General features: G+C 41.2%; 1 protein-coding gene across 1 annotated transcript in view; it reads left to right on the top strand.

The window, feature by feature from the left end:
• The window catches only part of VOPP1 (VOPP1 WW domain binding protein), a 456,859-nt gene extending 446,830 nt beyond the window's left edge, over window positions 1–10,029 (top strand). Inside the window, exon 5 of the mRNA XM_086964684.1 lies at window positions 9,200–10,029. Coding sequence (XP_086820810.1) covers window positions 9,200–9,381 — 182 coding nt within the window. The 3' untranslated portion in view covers window positions 9,382–10,029. The remainder of the gene's footprint in view (window positions 1–9,199) is intronic.
• Window positions 10,030–14,182: the final 4,153 nt, after the last annotated feature.

The raw sequence follows: 14,182 nt of genomic DNA, 5'->3' as shown, positions 1-14,182 counted from the left end.
TAAACTACTTTATGGTTAGTTTGGCATTGTGGCCCAGAGTCCTCGATTTCACTATAACCAGCCGCATGGAAAGTGACCACAATCCCTTGACCACTGAGATGGACTTTCATCTGACTAATGAGGATTATGACCAGGAAACCCCCCCCAAGTAGTGACATTAGAATAGTTCAAGGAGGGAGGAGAATTCGATGGGCAACTATGAAGCTGTCCACCGAAAATATGGCTAAACTTTACCTGAGTATAATTCCTCTGTTAGAAAGGGCGAATCTAATTTTTGATAATCCCTCTGAAAATGGTGTGGGAAGTGATCTTTCCAGAATACATAAGAAATTAGCTGTAATATTGGTGGACTGTTTCTACAAATCTGGCCCCACCAAGCCTAAATTACAAGGCAATAGAAATCTCTGGTTCAATAGGGGCTGCAGGGATGCGAAGTGTGCATTGCTCTTGGCATTAAAGCAAAGTAACAAGGTATGTGTTACGGAAGCCAGACAGGCATACAAGAAAATCATTTTTAATACGAAATCAGAGTGGGAAGTAGAACGATGGCTCGCCATCAGATCTGCACTCGTGGCAAAGGATTCAAGGTCCTTCTGGAATCTCGTTCACACTGGGAAACCAGAGGGTAAGACCACGATTGACCTAAACATTCCCGATGAAGCGTGGTCTCTACATTTTAAAGAGCTCTATTCTATCCCCTTACAATGAGAAGTGAGGCCCCACCAAGCCTTCTGGCCCCAGATCCTACGTGGTGTACACCACCCTTCGCACTGGCAGAGGTCCAAACGGCTGTATCTTGCCTGCAACCGAATAAAGCCCCGGGGCTGGATAGGATTCCGGGTGACCTTTATAGAGATGAACCGATAGTATGGGTCCCATACCTTTTATTATTATATAACACAATACTGCAGTGTCTATCCTTCCCATGTACCTGGTTGGGGGCGGAGATAATCCCTATTTACAAGAAGGGTTCTCTGCTTGAACCTTCTAATTATAGGCCTATTAGCCTCATCGATGTGAGCCAGAAAATGTATGCTAGGCTTCTTTTACGTTTACAGGACTGGATCAATGACAATAATATTTTTACCCCGTTTCAGGCAGGCTTTAGGGCCAAAACATCAACAATCGATCAACTATTCCGGCTCCAGGTCCTTTACTGGAAGCATGTTGTTCTGGATGGGGGTAGTTTATACCTTACCTTCGTGGACTTGAAGTCCGCATTTGATATGGTGGACCGGAACCAGCTCTGGACAATTTTACTAACAATGGGGGTTCCGCCTTACTTATGCTACCAATTTAAACTCCTCCACGAAGGTACATTTGCCAGAGTTCGCTTTGTCAAGCATGGCCAATTAACAGGGCCGTTCCCGGTTGAGAAGGGGGTTAGGCAGGGTTGTGTGCTCGCCCCAGCCCTCTTCTCCCTCTTTCTCAACTGGCTTATAGAAGACCTCCTTGCTATTAAAGATATTGACTCCCCAAAACAGGCCTCCCAAAGATTTCCTGCCCTAATGTTTGCGGACGACACCCTGCTGCTTTCAAAATTGCCAATGTGCATGCAGCGGGTGCTGAACCAGTTCCTCAACTTCTGTAATAAAAGAAACCTGGTGGTCAACATCAACAAGACCAAGTACATGGTCTTTAACGCTAGTACCACTAACTGCCCCCATCCGACGATGGAAGGCAGACCCCTGGAAAGGGTCCCAATTTTTGACTATTTAGGTTTATCCCTGAAGGACAAAATGGGGTTGGGCCCACAAATGGCCAAGGCTAACTTTAGATTAACATAGGCAGTAGGGGGGATTTTAAAAGTGCAAAAAAATGTGTGCAAAAAATAGTAAGTGCCCCACTCGAAATTTTTAGAGCTCAAGCCAGGTCATCATCCCTTTACGGGGCGGAACTCTGGGGGCACACACAAGCAAACGACTTATCCACTACAGAAAACAATTTTATTAGGCAAATATTGACTTTGCCAAGAAATACTCTGCTAGTCCCACTTAGAATGGATCTGAATATTCGCCCGATTGCAGACGCCATCGCCTCACGGCCACTCCTCTATTGGAGGCGGCTGTGGAGTACTCCTCAGCTGGCGAGCTATAAGGAGGAACTGAAGGTGGTAATGGCCTCTCTAGGCGCAGGCAGGATTCCTTGGTTATCCTTTGTAAGGCAGTCTCTCACCCTGATCGGGTTCGAGAATCTCTGGTCAAATCCTGAGGCTTCCTGCTCAGCTATCTCTAAGAAAACCATGTCTCACACTATAAAAGACTTCAATCTAAGGAATGTATTGTGTTTAGCTAAAACTCCAAGTCTAACCGATGCCTTCCTGGATCATAAGTCACATTATAGCTTTGAGCAGGAGATCGATACCATAATACCTACCCTAGCGAAGAAGCTTTATCTGCAATTCAGATATGGAACTCTGCCTTTATACTCAACGATCGATAGGTGGACGGGGGGTCCAGCCCGTCCTTGCCCAGGTTGTCGATTAGTGGACAAAACTCCTGTACACGTTAACCTCTTCTGTCCAGCATATGGTAATATCCGGAAGAAGTGGATAATTCAGTTGTGCAACAATCTGGGCATTAAGAACTATCTCGTTTTTTTCAGGATCTTGAAAACTGATACCAATGCAGTGATAATGGCTGCTGTAGCAAAGTTCCTGTTCTTAATGTGGTCAATCCGACGGAATCTGATTAGTTAAGATTGTTATATATTTGCCCTAAGTTCTATTGTGGAGACGAAGGGAGTGAATGAGTATATCAAAGGGTATTTTACAATGTTTAAGCATCTGTAGATCTAATTTAAATTTTTCTAACTTTTAAAATTGTATCTCTCCCCACTTCGCTGATTTTATGACGATGGATTATTCCAATTGAATTGTTTCTAAAAGACAACTATTATGTTTGAAAACTGTATATTTTTTATGTATGTGCTTTTATGGTTAAACCTAACCGCAATAAAGCTTTTTGAACTGAACATTAATTAATATTATAAATGTTGAACAAAAAAGAACACGCAGCTACTGCAGTATTAATAAATATTTAATTATTGGAAATATATTAACTACAATGGGGGGTTGAGGGTGGGAGGGGAAAAACTATGAAAATTTGTTTGCAGGCTGAGAGGAATGAGGGGCTGGTCGCATATTATGAAGCCAGAAATTTTTTGTGCACATATAATACTAACAATATGCGATATATGAGGCCATGCGGATGTCATGAAACCTACCTTGGGAAAATTAAGACATGCTTAAAATTTAAGGGATTAATCTTCTGCATTTTTAGATGTATGAAATAAAATATTTAGCCTGGAACGTAGCCGGGCTTAATAGTAAGAACAAAAGGTGCTTGGTTAAAGAGGAATTGAAAATGCATAACCCCCATATAATTTTATTATCCGAAACACACATTGCGGGTAAGGATAAGAAACTCCTTAAACATCTGGGTTACGACATCATAGTTTGTTCTGCTTTTGGACAATCTACAAGAGGGGTTGCCATACTTAAAGATACTCGATTTCGGGCTGAGACAACACAGACTTTTATGGGTAAAGATGGCAGATGGGCAATAGCGCAGATAAGCCACGAGAATATTAAATATGTTTTATGTGTGGTCTATGGCTGCAATATAGACGACCCTAGCTTTTTTGACCATCTGAACGTTAAACTTTTGGGCTTGGAGGGAGAACTTATTATTATGGGGGACTTTAATTGCGTCATGGATTACAGAATTGATACAACTAGCTCTGTGCGATATCAAAGGATGCATAAAACAAGATCAGCTATCCTGGACTTATGCCGTGTACATAACATCAAAGACGCTTGGCGACGTTTAAACGCTAACAATCCTGGATATACATATTACTCTGCCCCGCATAAAACATGCTCCAGGCTTGACATGGCATTAGCAAGCGAAAATTTATTGGTGAATAGCTCTATGGTTATATGCCCTCGTATATCATCGGACCATAATGCAATATTATTGACAATCAAAACAATAAATACTAGAACTACACCCAGACCATTCTCTTTCCCGAGACATTTGATCTCAGATATATCTTTTATGACGCAACTAAAATCACACCTTACCGAATTTATAGGCATAAATATCAACTCAACATCACCTGATATGGTTTGGGATGCCTGTAAGGCAAGTATTAGGGGTTTTACTCAGGCTTATATAATTAGACAAAATTTTGAAAACAAAAAAAATAATGACCAACTATTGATTAAAATAACAGCTTTGGAAGAACAACTATCATTAGCTCTTCAAAATAATGTAGCAAAAAGTATAGAAATCGGCCTTGAACTTTGTTCAATCAAAAATAAAATGAAGTCTAAATTTATCCAGAAAAGCACAAATTGTTTACATAAATTTAAAATAACACAATATGAGGGGGGCGACAAAATCGGGAAAATCCTGGCCTACAAAGTTGCTGAGGATAGAGCTAACTCTACTATCACAAGCATACGGGGGGCTAGCAATAAAATCTATACAAAACCTCAAGATATAGTAGAACAATTCGCCGATTTCTATAGAAATTTATATACCCCAGAAGTGGACTCCAACCTAGACGACATATATACATATGTGGAGGAGCACTTGGGGGACATGCAGAATTGCTCAGAGATAGACTCACTGTCTGCGGACATAACATTGGCTGAATTACATCTAGCGATAGCTTTGTTACCCGTAGGGAAAGCGGCGGGTGAGGACACCATACCTCTAGAAATATATAAATTCTGCCTAGAAGAGCTTGAACAACTATTGTTGAAGGTCATGCAATCTGTAGGCTTAGAAGGAAAGACACCTAGGTCATGGAATAGGGCAAAAATAATATTTTTTTTGAAAAAAGGCAAACCGAAGGAAGAGAGGGGGTCTTATCGCCCCATCTCCTTAATAAACACAGATGCAAAAATCTTTGCTAAAATGTTAGCACTACGATTAGCTCCTATTATGCCTCAAATCATCAACCCACAACAGCATGGTTTCATAATTGGTAGGGACACCACTATACATACGAATACGGCAATAACTGCATTAGATGTGGCAGAGACAGAATCCACCCCACTTGGCATAATTCTATTAGATGCTGAAAAAGCTTTTGATCGAGTGGGGTGGGACTTTCTCTGGCACATACTTCTTAGGATTGGGTTTAAAGGACAATTTTTACGGAGTATTCAAGCACTGTATGATAAACCCTCAGCATATATCAGCTACGGGGGACTGAGATCGTCAGACTTTTCTATCTTACGAGGTACCCGTCAGGGATGCCCCCTATCCCCTCTTCTATTTGCCATTTCACTGGAGCCTTTTCTGTTCGCACTCCAACTTCAGAATCAGATCGCACCCTTTAGATCAGGAATACAAGAACTAAAAATAACAGCATACGCAGATGACATCGCGATCTACACTGAAGATGTCGTGAAAGCACTAAAGGGAATAGCATTAGAAGCCGAAAAATATGGTAAGGTGGCGGGCTATAAATTAAATCTACTAAAAACACAAGTAATAGCTAATTACACACCTGCAGTGGCTGTGCCTGAGATCTGCCACTCCGCCACATATCTCGGGGTTAAAATCACGGCTAAAGTACGTGAAATAAACAATCTAAACTATGACGAATTAATTAAATCAACCAGTCTACTGCTAAAAAAATGGCACAGATTACCCTTAAACCTAACTGGCAGAATTAACTTAATCAAGATGAAAGTTTTGCCCAAATTTATATACTTATTTCGGTCTATACCACTAGCATTAAACAATCAATTTTTTAAAAAACTTGACGGTATACTTAGCAGTTTTATTTGGGGGTATAAAAAAGCAAGAAGATCACTGGCCCTTATGAAAAATAATACGAACTTTGGCGGACTTAACTTCCCCGATTTCAAACTATACTTTTGGTCTGCTTTTATAATTCGTCTTCGATCCTTATTAAATGAAGGTAGGACTCTATTTTTTCATTTGTTTACACTAAAATCCGACTCGAATATGTTTCTGTTCCAAATTAACGACCCCAATTACTACAAAAGGGTTAGATTTAAGACTATAAGAGACTTAATAAAGATCTGGGGTAACATACTTTCTTTTTGCAACACTAGTTTTTTTCACCCAAAGCTTCCACTTTGGGGCAATCCAGGCCTACCAAACATTTTTTCTGACACTAATACTCGCTGCTGGCTAAGATCGGGCATCACGGTTTTAGGGGATTTTTATGGAATACAAGGTTTTTTAGATTTCAATACTCTCAAACTATTATATAATCTATCTGAAAATATGAGATATAAACACTTACAGATACACAATTACCTAATTAATAAAAAAGAATTATTGGAGGTCACTGAAAGCGATATCTGGACATGTTTATACTCCTCCAAAAATAAATCCACAATAAGTGAAGCTTACAAGCTCTTTGTTGGATTTAAATCAAATGATTGTATTAAACTGGCTGACAAATGGAGCAGAATGCTGGGGTCAAATATAACATCTAAACAGATTGAGAGCTCTTTAATAAATATCAATAAACGAGTGCGATCTTCAAACCTTAGACTACAACAATTTAGAACAACCTGTATGTTGTACTATACCCCGGAAAGAATCTCAAAATGGCCATCTAATAATAACATTCATAGTGATCGCACAAAATGTCCTAAATGCTCTGCCGAAGCAGCTGACTTAGCACATGTTTTATTCTCATGCCCGAATCTCAAAACTTTTTGGCATGATGTAGAAAAAGTTCTTAAACTGAAACATATTCAGCTACCTACATTTACGGCCACTTCTGTTTTGTTAGATACTTACTCGGCATCTTTTCCACAAGCTGCTTTGGCCACGATATTAATGTCCTGTGCTAAGCTAACTTTGGCCAGAGCTTGGATTAGCCCAGAAACACCTAAGGTCTGGGATTGGTGGGCCCTGGTAGTCGAGATATACTCAATGGAGCTAGCTCTAGCTAAGATCAGGGGCTTACAGTCATTGAAAAAGCACCAAAAAATCTGGGGTACTTTTATAGATCTATGATGCCTTATTTTGTATATATTATATTTACTTTTTTCTTGTGATTCAGGGGGGGGGTTTAGAAAATGGTTTGAACTACATTATTCGCATCAACGTTGAAAAGAAACTGATATTATATATATATATATATATATATTTTTTTTTTTTCTTTTTTTTTTTCTCTTTTTCTCTCTTTTTGCTGATTATCTATTTTCAAAACAATATTTCATGATTTAGCTGTATTTATTTTATATGGAAATAATTTATGTATGTCAAAATGAATTACTTATGAATTAATTCACTCATCCCTTGTACGCCTGCAAACAATAAAAACATTTAAAAAAAAAAAAGGAAATATATTAACTACAATTAATATTATTCTTTAAATTCAAACAAAAAAAAATGCCACCTAAGCAATAAAAACAAAATAATATACATTATTAATAATTTAAATTATGTAGAGGATTACAAAAAAATGTATTATATTTTGTGCAATTTATTATTACATTCATTTACCATTATTTGCTATGGGGTTTTATCTTAATTCCCTTCCATCATTACTTTTATGGGAGGGTGTTGCATCACCAGGGGTTGGCCATGTGCGATGCTATAGTTACTACTGTTTGTTTACCGTAACTTACTCACAGATTTTGTGAGTAGCCAGATGTAGTAAACTTACTCAAAAATGTAAATTACTCAAAAGTGTGAATCAGGTCCAATGAGTCTAACTCTGGATGTCTTTTCCTGCAATGTTTCCCATAAAACACATGGCCTGATTTACAAAGATAAACAACGGCCAACCGTATCTTTTTAAGTACTGTGCTACCTTTTTATAGACTGTGTCTTGCCTCCATGCAAAGGTCTGCATACCACATGTAGTTAGTCTGAAGCCAAGACAGTAAAGGCAGGATGCCTGGAGGTTTTCAAAGAGAAACCTCCAGAAGCTCCTCCCACACTTCAAAGGCACAACTGGGTATAGAAACTGGACCTCCGATATCACTGCTTCTGTACACTTCTAGACTGTGAATACTCTGCCAGGAAGAAGGACTGCATGCTGCCCTCTTGCCTGTATAAGAAGGACTGGACCTGCATCTATTAAACTCAAAACCCAGAGTGACTCCAAGGACTAGTTGGTTGGCCTCCTGATCCAAAGCCTCAGGGACAACAGGCTTCCAACAACCTTGCATCTACACGCTGCGATCTGTGAGTCTACCCATCCAAATGGTGCCACCCCAGTCCTTAGAAGTGAGCCTAATGTGTTTTGCCAGCTTCTGTGTACCCAGCGGAACCGTCACATCTTCCCTGCTACGTGGCCCAATCCTGAGAGGAACTGCTGCACCTCGGGTGCACACTCATTGCCGCTGCAGCCCGCATCGCCTTAGAAACAGGCACTGTGTCACGTATCCTTGATGCAAGCACTTGCATCTCTCCTTGAGAGGAGCCTCCTTGAAGACGACGACTGCGTGCCACATCCCCGATGCCAGATTTCGCATAGCAAGCCACGTAGATGAGATCCTTGATGTTGACGCAACAGGACCTCACACTGGAGCCTCGTAGCATCTCAGAACCAATGCATTGCTCCGGCTGTGTGGTGCATTTTCAAGGCGGATACACACAGCGCTCCTCAAACCACAGATCTAAGGTACTCTGTTCAGTGGGCCTAACTGGGTCCCTGTAGCCAGCTAACACTCCATCGCCGGCCTGAATGTGTGACTTTATCCCAGTCCGATGTGACCAGCTATCCACAGTTTGTGGTTTATGCATTTTCTTTAAAACTTTTAAAATTAAATATCTCTGGTTCTACTAATTGGATTTGTGTCGTTTTGATCTTGTTTTCTTTATTAAAAATAACTCTATGGTTTTAATATTGTTGTGGGCTCCTTTTGTGGTGTGTTCTCACTGTGTTACTGTTTGAAGTGTTCTGCAAGTACTTTACACATTGTCTCTGAGTTACACCTGAATGCTCTGTGCCAAGCTACCCGAGAGCTGAGCACTGGTTAATTTAGGGTTTGCTTGTGACCAGCCTGAGAAGAATTGTGGTTGCTGCTTGAGAAGGGTTATACCCCCTCAAATAGTAACCCATTATTAAATCAGGGTAATTGTACTGATAAGCCTCATTTACAAATATTTTGAACAACAATACACGTGTTCTGGCCCTGACATATTATTGTACTAAAAGATTTTTGTCTATTTCCATTTCTTGTCAGGATCCATGCAGCCAGGAATGCAATACTATTCAGATCCAGGAGGGCCAATGATGAACCCCATGGCTTCGGCTTTCCATGTCCAGCCCAACTCACCTCAAGGAAATCCAGCGTACCCACCTCCGCCTTCCTACTGTAACACACCGCCCCCTCCATATGAGCAGGTGGTCAAGGACTTCAAGTAGCCTCGCTTTCTCCTCTTTAATGGACTCTGAGAGAGTAAGGAGCTCTAGCACAACCACCAACAGATCAGCCTCAGCTATTATGTATCTTCTTTGTTCATTGATATTAGCGCACTCCATGTTACTGTTAGTTACAAAATACCATTTCCTTTCCAGCTGACCGAAAGTTTCTAAATCAACAGCCACTTGATCTTTTTGCTTGCATCAAACACCTAGAGGCAGGGCATGCCTTTGTATAATGCTATCTTTTGGAATCTTTTGTACCCTGCAATGTCATTGTGCTCTTTGCTGTACAGGTTAGATTGGATGATATCAACTCTCTTATAATGCAAATGCTAAATATCTGGGGAGTTTAGAAAACGTGTTCTCCAGATTTGTTTCGCACCTGCTAAAATCTACGTTTTAGTTTCAAATCATTGAAATCTTAAATGTTTCAGGGGACAGGCAGAGAAAAAGGAACAATACAATGTCATTAGGATCTATAGAATGGGACATCATCGGCCACTTTCACCATACACCACTCTCCTGGTTGGCTTTATAATCATGTCATTAAATTGAAAAATGCATTTTGGTAAGGGCTGCAGTTATGTTTACAATAATTCTCTAATGCTCTGCTGTTTCAGTCAACAACAATAAATTCTGCATATTTATAAGATGGCCTAGGACTCTCATTAGGGTTCACTTGCTGCATTGAAATGATGTGCAAGTGTTGGGCGACATAACCAGATCATTTGATAATCGAAAGGGCATGAAATGCATGATCTGTCCCCTCCAAACCTGATTTGATTTTTGCGTCTTTTTGTTAAAAGTTGCATTCAAGGAACTAAAAAGCACAAAACATCTACAGTTATCTAGTAAACACAAGATTTGAAGGGACGAGTTATTTTCTAAACTATGGACTTAACATCCTCCGATTTCATTAGTCATATAGAAGCAGAAGATCTTAAATATGTATATAAAAACATCACATACTATCTGAAACCTTACATTCTTTAGCAATAACTATAGTGTTTTTTCCAAAAGTCCCTCCCTCCCCCGCATACAATTACCTTACATGTACAGAGCCTGGTGGCATCAATAATATTGCTCCCTGCCCCCCAAAATTTGTATAACTTTTATGTATCCAGTTGTATCACTTTACAATTTTCTAATACCAGTTCCAGTCATAAATATGTCTGACAAAGGAATATTCATAACCATATCTTTCTTCTAATAGGATGACAACACTTCATTAATATTCGTGAAATCATGCATGCTTCGTCCGTGTTCAGTAGGTTTAGCAGCAGATTAAAAATGTTACAAATGGCATGACCTTGAGGGGTGACATTTAAAATGTTGTTGGGTAAGAGGAAGGAAGTACACTACCAAGAGACAATATGAATAATATTATACTATGCATCGTCTGGGTCTTGAGTAATACATTACCAAAAGAAATAAATTGCACCCTAAAAACTGAGAAGTGGGAAAGAATGTCATGCTTTATGTTAATGTGCCAACCACATTGAAAATTAATGTGCATTTTTAATTCAGGTCAGGGTGTAGGGTCTGCCATCAAGAAGAGGGTCGGTGGGCTACTGAAGACTTGCTGTAGAGAGCAGTCCATTGGTGCTCTATGTGTCTTCATGAGGATTGCAACTCCAGTAAAGTTTCTAAAACGTGTGCTTTCGGGGGTGATTGATGGCTGCCTGCACATCTGCAGTGAGGCATTAACCTGTAGGCTTGACAGTCTCTCATTTGCATGAAATTCTGATCTGCATTTGTAATTGTGAAATGAGTAACACATTCTAACCTAGGCACATGTTGCTGTGCAATAGCCTCTGCCCAAATTCTATCCAGCTATATATGCAGGAATGTTATGAGGGGTTAAAACTTATTTCAATTAGTACAGACAATGCAAAACAAAGAGAAATGGTATGAGAAATGAATCTCACAATTATTATCAATGTTCTCTCAAAACCTCAGAAAAGGCGCTAGTGCAAGCCATGATGCAAGGATTCACAATTAGGATCTGTCTAGAAAGGCATTCGCACTTCTTTAATAACAATAATAAAACATGAATCAATCTCAGGTTTGTACAAGCGACCATACATCTAAGAAAAATGTTTACCTTTAAATCAATGCTCTGCGTGTTTGTCCCTACAAGCAGGGGGTCAACTGAGATAGCAGGCAGGACAATCTTCAAGGTTATACATGGAAATGAGAGAGACTGGATTGGCATTTACAGTGCGAAAACAACCAGGATGGAGGGGGGAAGTGACTCATGGAATACCAGTATGCCACCTTCCCTGCTGGGGCGGCGGAGAAGTCACTCCAACCCCCCACATTTTAAGTTGCCTTTCTTTTCTAGGCATTTCTGATGGAAGTGCCTCTACTAAAATACTGGGAGCACTTTTAGCATAAGTTTATTTTTGAGTGAATGAGCTCTCATGTAAAGCGAGGTTTCTCCACAAACACGGGGTCCCTGAATAAAAATGTGCACTAGAAGGTCAACTCTAAATAGTGCAGGCCTTCTGCAATACACAGGCATAGCCTGGTGGTGGATAGGCTGGTGGTCTCCTGTGCTAGAGCCACACGAGGTCCTGCTCCGGAAACCTGACAGTTTTCCTAACTGCAAATGTGGTGGGTGTACCACAAGTCTTGCTGACTACTGCAATACAAAACTCAGTTGTTTACTAAATGTAGCAATGTTGCAGAAAAGCAAATTAACGCATTGAGACTCTCACATAGGGGTCAATTAGGATCCGTCCGCCATTCTGTCGGGGGACGGGACGACCGTCCACCACAGGGGTGGAGGTCACGTGCCTCGAATTAGGATGCACCCGCCACAGTGGCGGGTGCATCCCGCATTTTTAACATTGCGCGGGCGGTGCTGAAAACACCCCCTGCCGCAATGCTAAAAATGCATGTTGAGCGTTTCAAAGCACACTATGACAGGCACCGCGCGGTGCCTGCCATGTTGTATTTTAAAACGCAGGGGGGTACCGCGGTCCCCCCGCCATTGTAATATGGAGGGGGGAAATAGGTGGCGGACGGGCACTGATGGCGGACGGATCACCACCGCCTGCATGGCGGTGGCGATCCGTCCGCCATCCTGATCGGCCCCATAGTTTGGACAAACACCATTTTCAATTAATTAACAAATATATAAATGTAATGCATTCTATTACTGGTATCTGTGTCTCATGTTTCTGTATAGAATTACCGATGAACAACAAGAAAATAAGTAATAAGTATTCAAAATGTCTGCCATTTCGTATCTTGGGGATTGGCACTCTCACGCCAATTTAGTCTTGTACAGTGAAAACAACAGGAAAAAAATGATAAGTAAACATCAAATCGTAATTCTACCCTGTGCAATTATGATGTTGTGTTTTATGGCGTGGGTGAGAATAGAGCAGATATTTGGGAACATTCCATAATTAAGAGACAAAAAATGTACAGCTCTTTAATGTGTATGTAGGTAACTGAAGCATAAATCTGGCATGAGTGTGGTGTAAAGCTAGCTGAAATGCAGTGGCACACTGTATCAATCAATCAATGAGCACTTGTAGAGCACAGCATTGTCACCTCTGGGGTTATATGGGTACTGGGGTGCGAGTTCTCTGTTGTGCCTGCTCCCCCTGTGACAGGCCTTGAGTAAACTTTGAGAACAGGGTTTATTTGCGCCACTTTGCCTCCACTCGGAAGCCTCTTGCTTGCGGGGTCCCCCAAGGCTCGGCTCTTAGCCCTCTGCTCTTCAATGTATACCTCACCCCTTTTGTGCTTTTGGTGGAGAGGTTCGGACTAAAAGTGAGTTCTTATGCTGATGACACCCAACTGATCTTCTCTTTTAAGGAACATTCACAGGCTGCTTTTGTTAACTTTCGGTGGTGCATGAGCAACATCACGGATTGGATGACTCAGAACTGCCTAAAGCTGAACACTGAGAAAACCGAGGGGCTCTTCTTTAATCAACCAGTCCCACCGCCCTCCATGCTCTGGTGGCCATCTGAACTGAATCCCCCTCCTGTTCCTGTGGAGGCAGCAAGGAATTTGGGCTTCAAATTCGACAGTGTTCTCTCCTGCAACACCCAGATCAGTCAGGTTTCCTCCATGTGTTTCTGGAAACTGTGCTCCCTGAGGAAATTCCTTCACTTTCTCCCGTTGGACTGCAGGCAGACTGTGGTTCATGCCTTGGTCACATCTAGAATGGAGTACTCTAATAGCCTCTACTTAGGTCTCCCAGCTTATTTGATCTGCAGATTACAAATGGTTCAGAATGCAGCTGCTAGATTGATCTGCAAGGTTCATTTTTTTCATTCCATCTCTCCTCACCTGCAAAATCTTCACTGGCTTCCCGTCAGCAGAAGAATTTAATTTAAGGCTCTCACCTTGGCATATAGAGCCACCATGGGTCGAGACCCGCAATACCTGAGACACAGACTGCAAAGCTACCAACACAACCGAGTTCTCAGATCCAACCACTTGAATCTGCTCTCTATTCCCCATTTTCGTCAAGCCAGGCTAGACGGCAGAGCCTTCGTGGTCAGGACCGCAAAGCTCTGGAACGCTATGCCCTTGCATATCCGAAATACGGCACCAGAATCAGCTTTTAGGAAAGTATTGAAGACCTGGCTGTTCAACCACACCTAGCCCCTCTCCTCTGCCAATGCACTTTTCCTGCCGCCTTAACGCCGGGACACCTCCATTGGAGGTAGCCGCGTGCTCAATAAATGCTCCAAATAAATAAATAAAGAGGGAAGAAACGAGCAGAGAAAGGCAAGACAGAGGTCAGAAAAACAAGCAGAAATGGCAAAACAGAGCA

Source organism: Lissotriton vulgaris, chromosome 4_1, assembly GCF_964263255.1.
Source record: "Lissotriton vulgaris chromosome 4_1, aLisVul1.2, whole genome shotgun sequence".
Lineage (NCBI taxonomy): Eukaryota > Metazoa > Chordata > Amphibia > Caudata > Salamandridae > Lissotriton > Lissotriton vulgaris.
This window is presented reverse-complemented; position numbering and strand designations above follow the sequence as displayed.